Genomic DNA, 21,019 nt, shown 5'->3' with positions numbered 1-21,019 from the left:
TCGAAAATAGAAACTCTTGGTCTTAACTTGCGTGATTCAATGGTAATTCAATCATAATACATAATGCATTCAGTAAATAACGTTAACTTTTGAACTTAATCATAATTAAGTTAAGACGAAAAAAGTTAGGGCCGAATGAGGAATATTCTTAAGTTTATTTTAGTAAATGCTGTACCTACTGTAACTTCTGAATTTAGTTTTATTTTTATCTTCGCCTGGGCAGCTGGTTTCACCATACAATTAAAATTATCAACTATACCGTGTATTTTCATAATCATAAAAAACAAATATTTTTAATTTATAACTAAGCTTCAGAAAAAACATACCAAACGGGTCAAAAATAACTACTGTGTATTAATTTGGATACAAGTTCTGGCAACATTACCTACGCTAAATTGCATGGTAGACTTTGTAAACCTGTGTGTGACAACACAGACACTCGCTATTTTCGGCGTACATCGGACGTTGCTCGCGTAGTATTGTTTAATCGCAAAATATAAATTTTGGCGGTAAGCTTCGTTTTGATATCGTTCGTATTAAAAATAAACGTGAAGAATTAACGTATTGCTAATAATAAAAGTGAAAAAAATTGCTTTATATTGTGACTCACCTGTCTGTGCTGTGTCAACAAGCAAAACTCAATCGATGGTGCAGCTCGCGCTACCGTGTGGAAACAAGAAATTAAAATATCGGTGTTTTTGTTACAGATCTAAATTTTTATAATTAGATTAGAAGACAAGATTTAAACATGGCTATTGGCGCAGGGATGTCGTGTGTGAAATATCTGCTGTTTTGCTTCAATCTTTTGTTCGCGGTAAGCATTTTTTTACCTGAAGGCTGTACGTTCGATGTTGTTCACCTTCGATTTTTTTCAAGCTTGGTGCTTGTTGGCCCCGTCTTAGATTCTAAAGCAGTTTGTGCATTATATTTTCTATAAAAATGCAGTTTTAGCTTTCTAGTTGTCGTAATGTGAAGCGTACCGTGGAAAATAAATACCACGCAGTAAATACCCTCGTTCCGTTATGTTATGTGACTCATTCGTATGTGCGAACTTATTGCACAACTTGGAACTAACTACAATGCCATTTAAGTATATTACAGAAAAAAATCACAGAATTACTTTATTTTAGACCTCAAAAATGTTTTTTAACCAGTTTTTTTCATAGACAATGTATTTTTTTCTAGATCACGGGTCTTATAATCCTGATCGTGGGCATCAAAGCAGAGATAAACTCCTCGCCGTACATAGACCTGACTGATGAGAACTTCTACACATCTGGGCCCATTGTCCTGATCATTGTTGGAGTAATTGTGTTCATAGTGGCCTTCTTTGGATGCTGTGGTGCAGTTAAGGAAAATCACTGTATGATTGTTACTGTGAGTACTTATTCTTTTTTTTTCTTTTTTGTTAAGTTAAGTATTGTCTATGTTTTCCAGCCTGTTAATGGATCCTTTTTTGTGGGAAACTTCGTGTTACAACAATGAGCAGATTTTTTGCCCTTAAACCAAAAACTGAATTAAGTTCATGGTAATTTGAATCCATGAATGTGGATTTTGGCATATTTTTGTCAAATGCATTTTTTATAAAGTAACATGGATTCTGTTGTATTATGAAAACATTACAAACATGGGTCATATCTACTTATATTTTGTGAAAGCTACTCTTAAAAGAATAACTATCATTTTTAATGCACTGTACCCACATCAGTCTTTTCATAACATTGAGTTGTAATTACATTCTGCAGTCACAACAATGATGCAACCGCATATAAACAATATAATTATTTGCCAACTATCAATCTCTTGCTGCTTTTATCAAACAAAGAACTAAATTGTTTTTATTCACAAATCACACTGAGTGTAACATATTGACTATATTGAGTTATAATTAATAATACAGATACTTTTTTCATGATATCTAAATAATTAGTGCGCAGAAAAATAAGTCTCTGAAAGGTCTACCCTTTGCTTATCCTATTATGGACTTAGAAATGTGGTGTTTTTACTCTTATAATTTACATCTGTTCGGTAGTGAGAGATATAGATGCGTAGTAACATCCTTTTTGACCATACTGCCAACTGTATTTATTTTGTACTGCATTTATAACATAAGGGCTCACCCTCCTGACTTACTCCGTTTGAGTAGGTTTAACTAAAGATCAACAGTCTTGATGTGATTTTTTATTTTAAAAACTAAGTTCAAAAATAAAATGCATCTAAAAGCTTAAAAATCAATAGAAAGTGCCTGCTGAAATGGCTTACTTATAGTGTGCAATCCAGTTTTTTTAAGAAATCTCGTAAACAAACCACGACATTGAACTATCTATATTCACATGCAATTCTGTAGGTATAGACAATCAGCTTAACGTCACAAAAAGACAAACCAGTTCATTCCAAAAACTGCAGTAGCTGTAACCATTATTATAAACTAGCTTCTGCCAGCGGTTTCACCCGCATCTCGTGGGAACTACTTCCCGTACCGGGATAAAAAGTAGCCTATAGCCTTCCTCGATAAATGGGCTATCTAACACTGAAATAAATTTTCAAATCGGACCAGTAGTTCCTGAGATTAGCGCGTTCAAACAAACAAACAAACTCTTCAGCTTTATAATATTAGTATAGATTACATTAACTATAGTAACTAGGCAATAAAACGTAACTATTCTACTATAGTTCGCGTTATTTTTTCCTACGGATCAATACTAACGAAGCTATTGTTTAGATGCTCCCATAGCCGTAACGAAAGGCGTGAAGGACTCATTACAAGTACTTCCTACTCGTGCAACCGGATTCCGTGTTATACAACGTTTTCTCCGCGGCTCGGTCACATGTAATCAATAGCATCCTTGAAGTGTACCAGTGTTTGTAAACTTATGCCTGTTACTGAAATCAAGCTACATTGACCAGATTTGATTAATGCAGGCTGCTCAAGAGACTAACCGACTTTGAAAAAGAAATTCTTGATAGTATAAAAGCTCATGTTTTCATCCAAACCATACACATTTTGTGTGAATATTACGGAAGTAAGACCTCCTTTGGCATTAGATCTTTATAATTTGGAGATGCAATTTCTAATTCTTCCAAACGCACCAAAATATTCTACTTTAGACCCTGAGATACATTAACTAGTTCTTATCTGTGTGCGTAAAGTAGTTCGGGATGCATCTGAAACCGCGAGGAACAGCCAGTTATCATGTTTCATGTATGTATGTTGATTCATTGCAGAACCATATTCAATTTGCAAATCCATTCTAATTTTAAAGGCCTACGCTCGTCATATCGCCTTCACAGTTCACTGTACGCCAAGTCCTTTACATTTCATTTAACTTAACATTCAAGCCTTGATCGACCGTTGTCACTTGTATATTAATCAGACGTGTAGTTAGACCTGCCTACACCCGCATTTCTTGCTGAATATATTAGTGCAACGGTACATTTTTGCAAGTTCCTCCTTGTACTTACTTGAATTTTCATTCGTCTTATCAATTCATAGCTTCTTTTTGTTGTGCCTTTACCACATACATATACTTAGACTTTTCCTGTGTATTTTTTTCTAAGAATACGGACAAGCATTCAATGTAAGAGGTTTTTAGCAGTGCCACTCTAATGCAGTTGGTTATAAAACTTTCCATTCTGCAAACATGATAAACTAATTAGTGAAACAGTAAAAGACTGGGTCTTTGTCTTATTTTGCTGAATATTGATCGAACTGTTAACCGCTTCCCCAAGAAACTTTAATACTGTAAAGTTTCATAAAAATCCTTTCAGTATTTTTGCGCTAAAAAACTTCAAGTTTTTAATATAGAAATATTAATATTAAAGTAGCTGCATTCTAAAATAACTATTCAACTGGAGCTATAACTAATAGTTAGTTGAATGGTCATTACTGATTAGCAATAATCACGAGGTTAAACACGCAATGAGTCATTAATCACCACGATATCATACGTCATTTGTTAGTCAACCAAAGACAAGTGCAATGTCGAAGTTCAAATAACTAGACTACAGGCAAAATATTTATTTGTTGACAAAGTAAACAGTTATTTATAACTCTTGAATAAAATAAATAATTTCAAGACCAAAATTAGCAGTGTAATGTTTGTTTGTTCAACAAATTCTCAACAAATATCTTAATTACTTTTGTTTTTCTCATACTTTTGAAAAAACTGCTCTCAAAACATGCTCTGCTGAGCATTTCGTAAAACATTCTCAATGTACCTTCGGTGCAATATGGTACTTTGACGATTGCATATCGCATAACTTATGTATCTGAAGTATGTTTGCTTCAATATAAACCCTTGTATAAAGGAAAATATTCCCAATAAATACAATGTATATGTACAATGATATTCCCTCACAAACAAGTTAACTTGTCCTCTGAAACCGTGGGCGTATCTCTGACGTTAATACTTCAAGAGCATAAATGTCAGCTAGTCAGTTAAAACTAATGCTTTAGGACAGCCATTAGTTACACGTGTTAGGCTGGTGCGAAGTATTTAAAGGAAAATCCCGATTATGAGACCCACATGACTGGCACATGGCAGGTCCTAAACAATAGCCTTTTATGAACGAAAACTTATTAATTTAATTTATTTCTTTTATAAATACGAGTATTGGTTGTTTGATCGATTTCTGAAGGCACAAGAGGATTGGGACATTTAAAAACAAAACTGCATAGGTACAACCCGTTTTGCTGGCACGTAGGTCTTTTGAGGGAAAGTTAGTGATGCCTGTCTTGTGTTTCTTACCTCATTCATTATTATTATTTTCCCCTGACAGTCAACTTCAGAAGCCTGTTCTAAATTATTTGCAAAGGCTCGCCTGTTACTCAGACTCCTACTATCTCGAAGAACTAAGTCCCTTTCAATTTCAATGATCAATGTTCAATATTAATTAAGCAATTGATTCACAAATAAACAAACAAGAACTAATTTGTTCTCCAGCCCTGCGGTCAATTGGCCCAGATGAAGTCAACCTGCGACCTTTGACACGCGACTGTCGTCTCATACAGTTAAATGGCCACATCCTTTTCTACTTATAAACTATTATATCGCCGTTCCTAATAGTCCAAGATTTTAGACCGGTGTAGGTGGTCGCTTAAAAATTTGTTCTGTAGGTGGAAAGGTCGCGAGGTCGTGACCCGAGAATTAAACAAGTTAAACAAAAAAATATAAATAATGAACTTATTTTTGAACACATTAAAGTTCGCTTTGATGCTGCCATAGTCGAAACCACAAAGCCCCGTCATTTGCCATTCAACAGATTTCAAAATAATTTCTTCTAAGAACTTACATTCAGAATGTCGATTCCTAGAAGCGATTGTTAAGGTTTCAATTTTACGCTCCGTTCTCAGGATGTTGCCTTGTACAATTAGCTAATTCATCATATTAGCTGCAGTGAAGCGGGTCTTGTTAAGACGGCTTATATGGACTTCCCTGTACTTATTCCATGTATGTCTTGCCTTTGGAATTGCATATAAGCGAACAAAGGTGTTTGTCCGCAGCCTAAACCGCCCTCATTGTCTCAGTGTCACGGCCCATGAACTGAGAAATACTTAACGCAAAAATGTACGATAGTTTCTTAGATACAAGAAAATATGCTCACATGTTGTGCCTCTACTAGACTTGCTAAACTGAATTAGATTAATACCGGTTCCGCCAAAGCAGAGATCTAAATGCCACATTAGCATTCGAACGACCTTTCGCCGTAGATACATGCTTAGTTAGATAGTATTGACCTGCAAATAATATGAATTTATTTAGAACACGACTTGGCTATGTATTGTATAAAAATTTGAGCGTTAACAATATGTGACGTCACGGCTTCGCGCACAACAGAGTATCGTTAGAAAAGTCTAGAATGTGAACATTAGCGAACAATGCTTCAGTCTATGTAGTTGACTCATCAAGTGGCAGCGATGCTATCTTATCTGCTGTTTTTCAAAGCTTTAACTACAAGATGTGACTAATATGCCGTAAAATAGATACTCTTAATCAAGTGCACCGATAGGTCAAAATTATACTTGGAAATCGATCGTTACTCATTTGCTTTGACCACGAGGAAACCTGAACTTGCTAATTACGAACATCGGTGACCACGTCATGGTTGAGGTGAAAGGAATACAGATATGCTTATAGTTTGTGAATGTCCAAACAACATTTGATATCATTTTAGTGCTCTGATCGTAAAAAGATCACCTCGTGAAATGGAATAGGTTGTAACAATTAAAAATAACGCGATGTAGCAGCTTCAACTATTTTTAAAACAGTGAAAAATATATCAACGCAGCGCTTATAGTGGAAATAAATTTAATCAGATCCATTATAACAATGTGCGGACGTGATTTTCAGATAAAGTAATTATTACAATAGTACAGTTACACGCTGGTACAGTCTGGCATTTCCTGATTAACGCAATTACAACGAGAACTGGAAATGTTTTAATTAATCCCGTGCCTTTGACGATTTACGAGACAATTACGGACCAGTTGACAGTTGTACGATTTAATAGATCAGGAAGGACTAAGTTTGTACTATATTTTCATCAGAAACTTTGTCAGTACGAAAGTAATTTCGCAAATTCAGTTTTTTTTTATAATAACAAAATGGTCTCCTTATTTATAGCCATTTCGTCATTCTATTGATGACTCATAGAAAGTATTGTGATAGTTAAATGACCTGATTTAAAAATCTTAATCCCCCATTCACTTCCAACTGTCGAAAACAAAACTTGGCAAGAGTTCTTGAAAATAAACTGCGCTCAGTCGAAAAGATTTCTTACATCGTAGGAAAACTTGAGCTAGATTTTAGACTAACTTTATCAGCAATATCGATCCGGGGTATTTGTGAGACAAACTTGAGGCATGCATTTTGTTAGGTCGCTAACCAACGATAATGGAAAAGGAGATGTCGCAAAAAAATCGTAACTGTTTTCAAGGTGCACAGAGGTCTCTAGAAGTCTGTTTCCAGCTGTCTTATCCAAGTCCCTTTCACTTAGAACTTTAACCATCAACTGAGCACAAATTGCAGACCTGAGCGTTTAAAAACTCCTTGCTACCTTATAACACTGCCCAAGGGAACCTAGCAATTATGCACACGCATACAGATTCAACATAACTGGTATAATATTGGGTAACTCGGACTACACGAAACCGTTGCGTTTGCTTGCATGCCATCAGGGCATTAATTCGCCCTAAAATTCAGCTTCGTGTAAGGGTCCTACTTATCGCCCAGCACAGGCGATACTCGGGTACTGACCGATAGTCATTGTATGTGTAAATCGAATCAGACAATCACTGTTTGTTTCAATTTATTTATAAACATTAAAATGAGTCAGCTTGTAACATATCGTCATTACGTTTGTATCGTATGTATCGTGTAAATTTGTTGTTAATTAGCACGCTGTTTTCGAGATATCGAAATTAATTTAACTGCGGATAACCAAATCAACAGCTGCCATTTTACATGTATGGCTTTATACCAATTGAACGTTTCGACGTCAAATAATGAAATCGATTCAATTCTCTCGACTGATTGATTTATTTATTCAATGAGGTCGCCATGTTTACATTAGCAACTTTTATTTTCAAGTGGCTGTTATGAGAATACTTTGAAAGTAACCTCTCACAGCTCTCGATATGCACAACAGTTTATTATATTATTGAAACAGTATCGTAAATAAATACTGTAGCTATATTACCGTTTATCAGTCGTCGGTGAGTCAAGTTGGCACCGATATATTCCACCAACATTGAAATCATGTAGCAATATGAAGACATATTCGTGACATCAGTAATTGGTGCATTGTACAGGCTTACACCGTTTCGTTGCGATAAATTCAGATAAATTGTAATTCAGGGAAAAACTAACGAACAGCTTTAAAAACAACATTAAACTTTTAAGATGTTGGCAGTTTATACAAAAAACATTTACCTAGCTAATGTGGTATATTACGTCAGTGTGCGTCCGTCAATTAGTCACCTCTAGAAACCGTTTACCTGATGATATCGGGTAATCCCTTGATCCCACCAGCCTTTTCAAACAATAACGACGCGGCTAGCGACCACGGTAATAACATCTAGCAACTATTCGCGTTTAAGTAATACATAATAAAAGAGCCATTCATAAATATGAAGGCTGTTGTAAACTTGTAAAAATCACGTGTGCGGAAGTGTGCCGGTAAAACTAGACTTGTATAACTAGACGTGCAATGTGTGCCGCAACGTTGGAAGTTTGCGAATTAATAATAATGTCTAAATAAATACATATGTTCTAGATGACTGGGGAAGGTATTGGATTAGTAACAGCCGCTCTTTTTGAAACTAGTGATAACCTAATAATAAATGCGAATTATTTCATAAGTCGATTTTATCGTTTTTACTTACGTAAAAATATATTCCATTTTACTTCGAGAAAACACCAATCTTGCTATGTCAACACACGAGCAGCAAGAAAGTAAGCAATTACATGGTTTTCTGGGTCACCTAAATAAATTAACGAATAACGTGTGATAAACAAGGGTTTTCCATTACCCTCGCTGTGAGGAGTGAGAACATGTGTGTGACATTAAGTATGGGTTGATAGCTTGGGTCAAAGAATCACATTGTGTGTCGGCCTTGTGCCACCTTGTGCTGACCGATAAAGAGCGCATTTTCAAGGACTCATCGGTCACGCTCGCGCGTAGTCGTAGATTTTCATTGAAGTAAAGAGTGGAATGTTATTTCTGATGATAAAGAATATTAATATCTTTATTTGATAATAGCTGTTTCCCGCGGTTTCCCCTGTGTAGCCCGCGTTTCTCGGGAAGAGTAGCTTTTCATTAGGCAAAGATTTTTTCGAATGGATAGAGTTTCGGAACCTCTGCAACCTGCAAACAAATAAAAAAATGATTCTACTTTATTATATTAGTATAGACAAATTCAATACAATTCCCAATCATCATTAGAAAGTTTGAGCAATGAAAGGTCCTCAAAGCAACTCGTGCCAAAAAGATGGGTTTTTTTAACTTCCAAGAAATATAACTGAGCTTGTGCAGAAACTGGTTATAGCCACATCGGTTTAATGTGTGTTAGTCGTTTTCCTTGTAAGTATTACCTGTTCAAATTATGCTACATTCACTTCTTACTGGGATTTATTTCTACATTCGCGACACTTGACTGCGACAATACTTCCATAAATAATAATTTTAGACCCGTGGTCAGCAACGAAGGTTTGCGCACAATAGACCCAAAAAAATGGCAGGTAAAATATAAGAACACCGCCGTAAAAACTTTCCAAGAACTTTGGTTACTCGAACACTGATGAGGATATTTTAATATACAGGTGGCACTAAAAGTGATTAATCAGGTTCCTAGAGAAATGCAGTAGGTTGTTGAACAATTTAAATGAATCAGAAAATAAGACTGGATGATACTTTGATTAAATCCTACTTAAGCCTAGTGGCTGCCTTTTTATTTTTAGCTAAAATAGGTTATTCGGTCAGTTTAAAAGCCCTCACAAATTGGCTGCGATATAAGAATCAATAACCGATTAGTATTGCGACGGAAACTTCTGAGATAACCCTGTTCACTTACTTGGAAAATAACTACGCGGCGCATTATATTGGAGATACCATGAGGATAGTCGTAAACTGTAAACATGTTTATAAAAAGATATCATTTACAGAATTATATTAGAATAAAAATATAAATTGTACACAAAGGGTAAAAAATATGTTTCAGAGACATTTTATTTAAGCTTTTCATTTTAGTCAATATCTCCGATAAATATAAAAACGTAGGTGCCTCATAGGTAGATAGGCTAATTGTTGATAGAGGTACATTCCCTGTCCTGCGTTATTCATATTTTGTTAAGGAAGCAACAAATAAAAGATTTAGATTAAAATAGACTGATGATTAATTCTAAGATATGATAGAAAGTAGGTCCTTAGTCTTCGTAGGTAAACAAGATAAAATTAATACGTTCTTGTTAAAGAGTAATAAACACTACTCGTGTTTACAATAAATAATGAAGTACCTTTGTTCTTTCTTATTCATTAAAGGGGAATTTGAATATAACAATTTTTTTTACATGTATTTATTTGTTGGAAACGTGTTTTTCTGATCCGTATATCAAAATCGCAATGTGTTTTATAATAGCAGAGTCATTTGCGCTCACTAAGCGTAACGACTGTACCATAATTATGTTTTGCAAACATGCCTGCTACAAACGAAATCTGAACGCTATATCGATTGTTTTCAAATCTCGTAACAAACAGCGCAGATGGCTAATTCTAAACAAATTAAATAATACTTGATTATGGTCAGATTCAATCCTACTTTTGTTATCCAATGAATGTTTGTTCCTCTTTCACGCAAAACTACTGAATTGATTTTGATGAAACTTGCAGTGGGAAATACATATAGCTAGGTACACCTATCCTACTTTTTATCCTCGGGAAGGGAAATAGTCCCTCCAGGGGTGTCGAAGTGGATGAAACCACTGGCGGAAGCTACCACTTATAAAAGATGTGGATCTCATTGTCTAAAAAAAAGTAAAAACAAATTTAATTATTGCCACCGGGGCACTTCAGTAAATAACCGCTGCGCAGTTTTCGCCCTCGTGTAGATACGGAAAAAATTAGGCGGACGACCTACGTTTTGCTGCCAAGTGACGTCACAGTTCACAATATCTGCATTGTGACTACGTCTAGTAGAGAGATAAACACACACAACAGATAGATGTTCTAGATTCTAGATAAACAAACAAAGCACCGCAATTGTTACAACTGGGACAATCTGATAGGATGCATTTTGTGGATTGTGTCGTCACTTGTACATATGGCGTGCTGTGTAATTTAATTAAAATGCCTTAATTACGTCTGTCGACGAAACGACCCTCTTCTTAGGCATTTTGAAATATGCTTTGATTTGCAACTACAAAGTAGGTATATGGCATTCATTCAAAATCCTGTTGTTCGTCAGCGGATGATTCAAATTAACATAATTCTTCGGAACTTGACTTTAGACTTGACACACATTCTTTGCAAAATAGAGGATTTGATTTGAATGTTATTAATTGCTGTCTACCGTTCGGGTCGCAGGAATAGCTAGTAGCATATGCTGACGTCATCCACCTATAGTGAAAACTGTCATGACTCTTTAAAGAGACACAATAAATATTCGCTGACTAACATCTTCTATTGCCCAACCAAAGCTCCACCTACAAACACAGTCCTAACATTTTATCACTTTATGTTCCAGTTCTCAGTGTTCCTGCTAGTGATCTTCGTGGCTGAGCTGGCTGTCGGCATCGCAGGATATATGAAGCACCAGGACTTGGAGAACTCCATAGTGGCCCACTTGAACAAGACCATCAAGGAGTACCCCACTAACAAGGACGTTGCCAAGACCTTCGACATTGTGCAGACTGATGTAAGGAAACCCTTGATATTATTACTTAAAGTTCTAGTTTCTTGTTATTTGTTGGACGAACACTTAAAGTTATTAAGTTACCTTTTTTCTGATATTTGTTTGAAAGAGTCATCTTGAAGGTCAGGTTATTATGCTATAAGTAATTCGTTAGCAATACCAGACAAACAGGGAAGGAAAACTTGCATAAACTGAAAAGATTTAGATGCATGACGTCATGCCTACCTAAATACTTAAGACAAACATGACCTACCCTGTAGCATATCTAACAATACCTGCCTAATATAACTAAAAAGAAAACTAAGTTGCTAGGTATTGAAAGGCTATATTCAGATAACAACCGCAAACGTTACTAATTCAGGTTACATTACCCGTTCAATGTGTTTGCTTGCAGACTAATGTTTCCTTTGTGTATCGCATCCCTACAATTTACGTGTTACACAGACCAGTCATTATTTTGAATCCCGGTAACAAAAGTCTTACATCTGAAAATAAAAGTAGCCTCACAGTCGAGTTTTTAGCATTCGAAAGATCTAAATTGGCCTCCAATGACAATGTATCATCACGTAAAAATTGGATTTATTGAGAGACCAATGAAAAAGTAATAGTTTCAAAGACAAATACAGGAATATGCTATAAGATTTTTAAGAAAAGAAGGATATTTAAATACATTACTCTCTAGACCGAAAATCCTGACACAAACTAACCACCCAACTTACAAATTCCAGTTGCAATGCTGCGGCATCTACAGCCCCAACGACTGGGCTGCCAACAACATCAGCATGCCCAGCACCTGCTGCTCAGGCCAGGAGATCAGCGGTGGAGTGCCCGCGCCCTGCACCGACAAGTCCGAACACTTCCACACTGAAGGCTGCCTTGATAAACTCGTTACTTACTTCAGGGATATTGCTATGGTGCTCGGAGGGGTCGGCATAGGAGTCGCTATTGTACAGGTAATATTCAGTTTTTACTTCAATGTTTTTCATATAAAAGTTCAGGAGAGGATCTTGTCAAGAGCTTAAAAATAGGCAAGAAATCTTTGTTATGTGAAGGAGACCATGATGTCGGTACTTAGAACCATGAAGAAATTATTGCATGTTGTGTTCCAGTTCAGTTCTTGTGATGGATAACACCTATTTTACTTGAAGCTTAAAATCTGTATTCTATCGATAGAACATACAACATAAAACATTATTATCTATCTTTACCTAATGTCTTGTATTTTCTTTTTCAGCTGCTGGGTGTAATATTCGCATGCTGCCTCGCTCGCTCCATCCGCAGTCAGTACGAGACTGTATAAGCAAATTCAGCGGTATTTTTATATTATCCCTAGATCTAGTTCATAGCAGTGCCCAATATTTTCCACAAATACCTACTTCATTTTATTTAACTAAGTTGTGATCAAGTACACCTCTACGATTCTTTGTATATTTTGAAGTAATTAATTTTATTATTGTTATTATTCCAGATAATTTGTTTATTTTATTGTAAGATTTAATGTTTACATAACTTGTAAGTGCTAGTAACAGAAGGTACTGTATTTTCAATATAAAATGCGTGTAATCTTAACTTTGCCATATATATTTGCAATTAATGGGAGTGATAATGATAAAGCACAATGCACAGATTTTTCAAGTTCACAATCAAGTGTGCTCAGTGTAGAAGACTGATTTTTCGAATAGAATGGATACATTATGCCAAAAACCTTATCGGAATTTCCTACTTTTTTATACTTACGTAAAATCTCAATTCAACTTTATAGTATTAAATAATGATTGTACCTTTTACTATTCATATTTAACCAATGTAGAAGTGGTGCACATTTATTATTACTTATATTAGATTTATATACGATTCGTTTGTCGATTAGACGCAATGTAACAAGCATGACGCGATCTCTCTTCGCTTGCGAAGTCCAAATCATATTTTCTAATGAATAGAAAGGATTGCATCTAATTTAAAAACGGAAACATTAGATCATTGTAACGTTTGGATTGGAAAGTGTTTCTAGGTCATGTATATTTATAATAAAATCTGCATTATCCAAAAATGTGTTTTAATCAGGAATATAATGAAACAGCATTCAGTGTCCTAGTTACACACATTTTTATTTTCCTATTTTATACCATGATATAAATCGTAATAACAAAGGATGGTTATTAGGTATCAGAGCATGAACGTTGAATTTCGAGGAACATCAGTCGCGTTAAATACAGCTGTTGTCTTGCAAGCAACACATTTCTAGTCACAGTATAAAATAATTAAAAAATCACAATGACAAAATATACCAGTCCCGAATACAGTTATCAGTATTCATTAGTATGTCGCAAGCATCTGAATCTCACAGCACCAGTTCCGACACTCGCGATATCACCCATTTTATAAAATCTTCATTTTCACGACGGTATCACCAAAACATTCATATACGCGCGACATACGTACTCCTTTAGCTAAAATCATTACAACGCTAAAATTCTAGTACTAGGGTTAAGACATACATTATACATTATCTAGACAATAAAATAACTTACATCTAATACTGTTTACATACTAAACGGAATATTTTAGAAAAGTTGGAGATGTCAGACTGGAGCGGAGGCCAATGTGCCCGAGTTTTGGCACTTCATGAAGATAATGGTAAAACGTAGTCAAAATCATTGTAACAAATAAATCTAAATGTCATTTCTTCGTCCAGGTGTTACATTGATATGTGATAACAAGTAAAACATACTATCAAATCCACAGTCGGCTGCTTCCATGACGACACCGCATAATACATATTGTCGAATCACTTTACTTCAAACAATTATAATGAAAAGATATAACACAGTGCGCAATATGCTTTCATAAGTTCATATTATAAAAATAAATAGGTTATTAATTATTTCCCAGACCTATCCTACACAATCCTTGTTAAAGTCGTTTACTATAGTGATACATAATGTAAAAATATAACTCAAGATTTTGTATATAACACCGCATTAGATTGCACAATTAAAAACAAACAAACAATACGTCCCCAAAAATCCTTTTGTTACGAAGTCACAAAAATTCCAAATAATTTGACTATCATATCCTTAACAAAATGGACCAAGTTGAAAAACCTATCTAATGTAACTTTCTTTTTCAGTCAAATAAGGCTTTTATGACGTTAATTCGGCCTTCGCGAATAATAATATTAAAACCAAACTAGATTCGATTAATAAATATAATACGTAGTACTCCGAAGTACCGGCTGATCTACAACTTGACCCTTCGACACTAGCCATCACATAAACATTCACAAAACTATTTTTTCTTTTCGTCACCTCAGTCAACATGTGACATCTCACTAGAAAATAAGCAACTGATTTGCCTCGTCATCTTGAAATAAGATTTCCTTAACTATAATTACAAAGCATTGAAGTCGATAATGGATTGGTTTGCAATTCATGAAATTTTTAAACCATAAAGTTTGTACTTGTCAATGCTGCCAGTTGTGTCACATACTATCCGAGAAATATAAGTACTACACGAATACTATACGAATTACATGAGAAATTACAACCATTCAGTAATCAATTTGAAGACATTATTGGCGGCCGTAGCGTGTGTATGAAAGTTATACATATAGTGAAAAACTGCTGTTTCATTTTAACGCATAGCGCTAATATTTTAAACAGGTCGGATTATTTTCGTGTTTTATGTAATTTGTTTATATTGTGTTATTGTTTTTTCCCTAATATATTGACCAAAATCTAAATGGTGAGCACTGACAGCAGTTTAAAATATTGTCTTTCAAAATATACTAGATCCAATGAGACATGCAAGTATTACCCTGAAATTAAAAACATTTTTACAAGACAATATGCGATTTATTCCCAAATATAATAGTAGGTAGGTATCGCAATAGTCCCGACATACTTACACATAAGTAGTAACAGTTGAAGAGTGTATGAGATCATCGCGTTATAGCGGCAAAATTGACTCAAATCACTGGTTAAACCTACGATACACTTTCATTAGTAAACTTATCACTGTATTTTGTATAACACAGAGCTAGAAACATTAACAGAAAATCATTCAAATCACAAATAAATCGTTCATCATTCTAAATAAAATTATATAATTCAGACCGTCATTAAGCATTTTGACATCACATTAATTGCAACTAAAAATTAATAAGCTGTATAAACATCGGTCGCCGGAGGTGGCACATTTGTTCGCGGAGTGAGCGAGCGAACAAATGTGTCGCGAGCAGCGCGTACTGATCGGATATAACGTTATAAGCTTACATTTACGTGAACAGGATGGATTTAGAACAGAATGGTATTGAGTATGATAGTGCAGGTTGTTCCGTGCGGCGGCGCGGGGGCAGCGCAATCATGTCGCGTAGCGCTTGGTCCACAGGCGCGCGATGCGGTCGTGCTCCTCTCTGTTCTGCAGATACTGCGTCGCGATGCTGCCCACTAGAGGATCCGCTGGAATACAAACAATAACTATTAGTACAATATCCTGTATTAGTCTTCTCAAGTCACTTAATTTAGTAGGGATGTGGTCTTCAGTCTGCATAATTATATCATCAAATGCACTATAAATATAACGATGCAGACTAAAAAATACCAGGAGGCTTCTTAAAAATACCATTTAAAAGGTTGAGCAATAAAATTAGTTCTTTTGCTCTTTATATGAGTACAATGACCAGACGTTACAAGACAATGAACTCATCATTCAACGATGGCGCAACTAACTTTAAAAACACATAATCATTTAATTATGAAATAATAAAAACGATTAATTACAATATTTACGTTTACACTACAAAAATTAATTAACTTGTGTCACAAAAATAGATAATGTTACCATATCTATTTGAACACGTTATCTTTTAATAAGAATTGACACTATCCATTACCCACCATTGATTTTTAATAAATACCACATTACAAACTAGTATGATATAAATAACCCCGGCGATAGAGGCCTGAACAAAACATCAGGACATTGAGGACGAAAGGGCTTTGACCCAAGAGACTAGGGATCAAGCTTTTGTGTTAGAAAGTAGAAACATGCTACATGGTATGGATTTTATAAAGCCGCGCGTGGTGTTACATATTTTATATTCACGACAACCACCAAGTGGTATTAGGCAGATTCATTTTTTTTACTTAATGCCTTGCAGTTTTAATAAACCGATCCGTGAATCTCAATAATTAATATCATTTATCTCTGTTTAGAGCATTTGACCAACCGAATCCAACAGAGCTCACTGTACACATTTTCGATCACAACTTTACTGGACACAACCAAATTGACATTAAATAAAATTAATGTCCTTATAAGAATAACAAATTAAGTTAATTAACAAGTATCTTACCTGGATTACAGTCAGTAAGCAAGGAGCATATTGATAGTAAAACTTTCGATATTGTCAGCGCCGGCGACCAGTTGTCTTTGAGAATATCTAGACATATCACTCCCTGGCTATTGATGTTACAATGATATATCCTAGTGCGGAATGTCACCTGAAACAGATAACGTTCAATATTAGTATTAAATGCGGGATGCACATGTTTGGAAGTTGATAACCTTTCAGTGTCATTACATAACATTATTATTTTAAGTATCAACATCCATGATAGGGTATTATCGGTGCTGTTGCGTCGACGGAAAATGTGGGGTTAAAAATAATAGCTTATTTTAAGTAAGTGAAAATCGATTAGAAGTGTTCTTGATTAATAATATTCTTGTTACTTGATACTGGAAGCCGACCCCAACACAGTTGGGAAAAGGCTAGGCAGATGATGTTACTTGATAAAGTGTACAATGTCTTATCCAGAATTATAAGATATCTATCAGGTTTATAGCCTCACCAAATTCCGTAGCAAAGACAATATAATTCGCATAAACGAAACTGCATCGCGGAAAAGGATACAGGTAGGTAGTGTGACGCAATCAGCTATTTATAGTGGGGACCGAAATTAATCTTGTCTCACGCCATTCCTAAGAGGAATAAGTTCACTGTGATTTAATGAATGCAGTAACGAGCATCACCTTTGCAAGGTTGATTTAAAATTATACACAATTATTTATGAAAAGCTTCTGTCAGCGGTTTCACTCGCTTCCTGAAGGATCTACTTTCCGGTCCCAGATAAAATTTAGGCTTTGTGTTGTTCTAATGTAGAAGCTCTAGAACTGCCAAGTAGGGCTAAGTTTCACCAAAATCCACCCAGCATTTTTTGCGTGAAAGAAGACTGAGCAACCATCGACGTTGTGGCCGTATCTAACTCTCAATCCTAAATTCTAACTTCACAATAACTAATTTAAAACCTAAGGTTAACCCAAAAGTATTTCTGAGAACCGGACTACCTACTCAGGCAGACATCAAACAAAAACCAATAATTAGGATACCATTTAAGATGAGGTAAAGATTATATTCGCGATAAAATGTAAGGGCGAGATTCCACCGGTGTGAGGCACTGTGACGCACACAAATGTGTAATCTGTTGTGTTGTGCGAACATTTCTAAAATGTCCGCGAAATTGCAACCTTTGCGAACGAACACTTGCTAGCAGTGGACTCGCGACTCGCGCTGACGCGTACAATTTTGTTCGCGAACAAAATCAAATGTGCATTTTGAGAAACGCTCATAAAATCGAGGGTCGTTATATTTTGTATCTTAATTTATTTGCGCATCACGGAAAAGGTTAAAACTGACCGAACAGAGTAAATGATACACGCTGATGACTCAAAAATATGATCCGCGAACGCATGACAGTGATTGATGTAATGAGCTGAGATGTATTTTTGGTGGTATCCTTGTCCTAAATCCAACCAACTATTTCCAACATCATCAAGTTCATTGAAAACCAGAAAGCAAGTCCAACCTTAAAAATTGTATAGAAAAGGCTGCATTACGAATTTTAATTTCCTTCCTTTTAAAAAAGCCAGAGCGTTAACTCATTTAAAGTCCCGCTTCGTATGAAAGGTGTATATTTTTGAAAATGAAAGAAAACATACCCATATTATTTTAAGGAATTATCAGCCTTTCGGTCCTGGTATGAAAGACTAACAAACAACCCCAGATGATTACTTTTCGCGCTTTTATATCGGCAGGACACATTGATTGATTGATTTGTCGGACAATGGCGAGTGAAGGGATGTCGGTATTAATTAAATACTGGGGCGGCCGGCGACCCCACGTGGGGTTGAAGCACGGCCGGCGGAGGGCGTTGCTAGACATCGTTACTGACGAATAGTTATAGGTAAGTTTATTCAAGGGGAACCGATAAACCATTATTGATATACAATATGTGTGTATTGAGTAGATCAATACCCTGTGTGAATAAGTTGTGTGGCACTAGATATTTACTGCGTTTTTATTTGAATGTTTCGTTAATTATTAATTTAATTTAATCACTTACACTGCTTACTTTGTATGTATTTACAAAAGTAAAGAGTAAATAAAAATGAGCTCTATAAGGGAAGATTGATATTTTTCTATATTATATTCTGGAATCTACCAGTTCAAAGAAAGTTAATTTCCAATCATCATTATCATTATAAGCCGCTACTACAAAATAATAGTAACACTATAATGCATTATTGCAAATCAATATTATTATGATGATTTATTGCCTTGATTAACTGATTCAATTGATAGTAATCAATGACTGAATGACTAACAAATTTTGTGTTAAATACATATTAATCATTCGTAAATAGATTGTACATTTACTATTTAGCTGTTTATTTGTTAATGGATCTATTCTATAGAAAACAAAGCTTTTGAAAAAATGAGGCTAAAAGGTTGATTTCAGTGTAAAGGTGTTTTCATTCTAGAGTGAAATATCAATTCTAGCCCTATTCAATGTAAATTATTTCAAAACATACTCAAATCGTACACAAACATACATGCAACAATTATTACGGAACCAACGAAAATAAAAATATAAGTGGAAATTATTCAATATAGAAAAATAAATACCTTAGGTGGCTTGAATGGGTATTCTGGAGAGAAGTGTATGTCCAAAAAGAAAACGCCACCTTCGTAAACTGAGCCGGGCGGTCCCAAGATGGTGGACACCCATTCATACAAGTTATCTCCTTTAGGCCCCGCACTGCAGTTCGGCGGGGGGTCTAGTGTAATCTCTGCAAGTTCCTTCTGGATCCGCTTGGCTGACGTGCCTAGTGCCTTCGACATCTTAGGATTTGGTTTATTTTCTTTTGTATCCGGTTTGCTGTCTGCTGTGGCCCCGTTAGAGCCAGTCCCTCCTCTGCCGCGTCCCGTACCACTCCCTGATGAACCAGACGCACCGCTCATTATCTAAAAGCACCAAACGTCTCATTCCGCTAACCACAAAGCGACTAGTTAAAAAGCCTTGATGGTGTGACTACGGTTATGGATGTGGATGCTGATAAAATGATGAACACATGCTGTCATGGTTACAAAACAAAATGATACTTGTTTTAAAATGATTTTGCATCATACCAATGGTGTTCCAAAATAAACAAGTTTATTGACACTACATTGTTATGAGCAAGTATGAAAGTGCAATGACATGAAGAGAGTGAAATGAACTCCAATGATCATTGTTAGATAATTGCATATGTCATAAATGCAGCAACAACTACATCGCAAATCACATTTAGTAACAAAACCAAAAGAAATGTTTTTTTTTTTCAAGCAAGAACAAAATCACAAGAACAAAGACATTGCTAATCTCTGCACTTATAACACAAAGCGTCAGCCTCAAAATAAATAAAAAATACTATGCTCTACCGACAATTGCTGAACTGTTGAACTCAAAATAACAAATAACAATGCGTAAATTAATGGAAAAAGATTTATTTGTACCTTACGAATAACAGTCGGCCATCTTGTGGGCTGGCGTTATCCGATAATTTACAAGTTTTTGATTCACCAGTGACCCAATTGAATGAAAAAGACGGCTCCCGATACGTATTATTTAGTATACAACAAATTTCATCCACGACTTGTGCAAAATTTGTGCAACGCTATTAATGTAATGTCTCCGTGTTAGATGCCCCGCACTGCAAAGCGTAATAGGCAGCCTGTTACTTTCCGCACTAATACCGCTCGTGATAAGAGATACATGAATTAAGTATACCTTAATCAAAGATTAAACTCGAATGTGGTGTGTTCCGGCAAGGATTAAGGAGCTTCAGTTCGATCCACTTCTACCACATTTCATCCATTTGTCTGTCACCCTCACCAACACAAACAACCACTGAAATTCACAGAATGCACACAAGCTCAGACATAAAACAAATGCAAGTAAATAAAGAACTTATGATGTAAGGATACTTACAGAATAATTAAACTAATTATGCTAGTTTATTGCTGGTAAAGTAAGCAATAATTAGACATTAAACTAACGAAATTAAGAAAAATTACAAGACGAAGCACAACCACATTCCGACATTTTTTGACTTTTTTTTTTAATTCGGTGTTGCCAACTGAGCCGCCGGTATTTTTTGCAATAGATGTGTGGTCTATGGTTAAAACTATTTATTTATTTATTTATTTATTTAGGCACACCAACAACTATTTACAAATACGTTCACATATATACGTTTACAATTCTAATAAGTGCTGCGTAAATATGTCAA

At 35.4% G+C, this 21,019-nt stretch overlaps 2 protein-coding genes across 7 annotated transcripts; one reads left to right on the top strand and one right to left on the bottom strand.

Annotated features, from left to right (window-relative positions):
* Nucleotides 1-404: 404 nt before the first annotated feature.
* Nucleotides 405-13,457, top strand: LOC110372701 (CD63 antigen). Its single transcript, XM_021329633.3, has 6 exons — nucleotides 405-509; nucleotides 708-814; nucleotides 1,186-1,377; nucleotides 11,240-11,410; nucleotides 12,136-12,360; nucleotides 12,642-13,457. The coding sequence occupies exons 2-6, from the start codon at nucleotides 749-751 to the stop codon at nucleotides 12,705-12,707; spliced, it is 720 nt and encodes a 239-aa protein (XP_021185308.1). The 5' UTR covers nucleotides 405-509; nucleotides 708-748; the 3' UTR covers nucleotides 12,708-13,457.
* A 32-nt stretch (nucleotides 13,458-13,489) lies between these two features.
* On the bottom strand, nucleotides 13,490-20,878 carry LOC110372702 (ubiquitin-conjugating enzyme E2-24 kDa). 6 transcript variants are annotated; one of them, XM_021329635.3, is made up of 6 exons: nucleotides 20,719-20,878; nucleotides 20,518-20,637; nucleotides 20,244-20,440; nucleotides 19,374-19,712; nucleotides 16,764-16,911; nucleotides 13,490-15,867 (listed from the first exon to the last, which is right to left on the bottom strand). In XM_021329635.3, the coding sequence occupies exons 4-6, from the start codon at nucleotides 19,707-19,709 to the stop codon at nucleotides 15,770-15,772; spliced, it is 582 nt and encodes a 193-aa protein (XP_021185310.1). In that variant the 5' UTR covers nucleotides 19,710-19,712; nucleotides 20,244-20,440; nucleotides 20,518-20,637; nucleotides 20,719-20,878; the 3' UTR covers nucleotides 13,490-15,769. The 6 variants fall into 6 exon arrangements, with proteins under 6 accessions (XP_021185310.1, XP_021185314.1, XP_021185309.1 ...); XM_021329639.3 differs by having other exon boundaries at nucleotides 19,374-19,684; XM_021329634.3 differs by lacking the exon at nucleotides 20,244-20,440.
* Between the last annotated feature and the right edge of the window lie 141 nt (nucleotides 20,879-21,019).

This window comes from Helicoverpa armigera, chromosome 9 (genome assembly GCF_030705265.1).
Source record: "Helicoverpa armigera isolate CAAS_96S chromosome 9, ASM3070526v1, whole genome shotgun sequence".
Classification (NCBI taxonomy): Eukaryota; Metazoa; Arthropoda; class Insecta; order Lepidoptera; family Noctuidae; genus Helicoverpa; species Helicoverpa armigera.
The sequence above is the reverse complement of the archived record's forward strand: the minus strand, read 5'-3'. Positions and strand labels throughout refer to the sequence as shown.

Excerpts from the sequence above, each read along its gene's own strand:
- LOC110372701 (XM_021329633.3), top strand. The coding sequence starts at position 749 with ATGGCTATTGGCGCAGGGATGTCGTGTGTGAAATATCTGCTGTTTTGC. Across the intron at positions 815-1,185 it reads GCTTCAATCTTTTGTTCGCG|ATCACGGGTCTTATAATCCT; the intron begins GTAAGCATTTTT and ends ATTTTTTTCTAG. Across the intron at positions 11,411-12,135 it reads TCGACATTGTGCAGACTGAT|TTGCAATGCTGCGGCATCTA; the intron begins GTAAGGAAACCC and ends TACAAATTCCAG.
- LOC110372702 (XM_021329635.3), bottom strand. The coding sequence starts at position 19,709 with ATGAGCGGTGCGTCTGGTTCATCAGGGAGTGGTACGGGACGCGGCAGA. Across the intron at positions 16,912-19,373 it reads ACCCATTCAAGCCACCTAAG|GTGACATTCCGCACTAGGAT; the intron begins GTATTTATTTTT and ends TATCTGTTTCAG. Across the intron at positions 15,868-16,763 it reads GCTTACTGACTGTAATCCAG|CGGATCCTCTAGTGGGCAGC; the intron begins GTAAGATACTTG and ends TTTGTATTCCAG.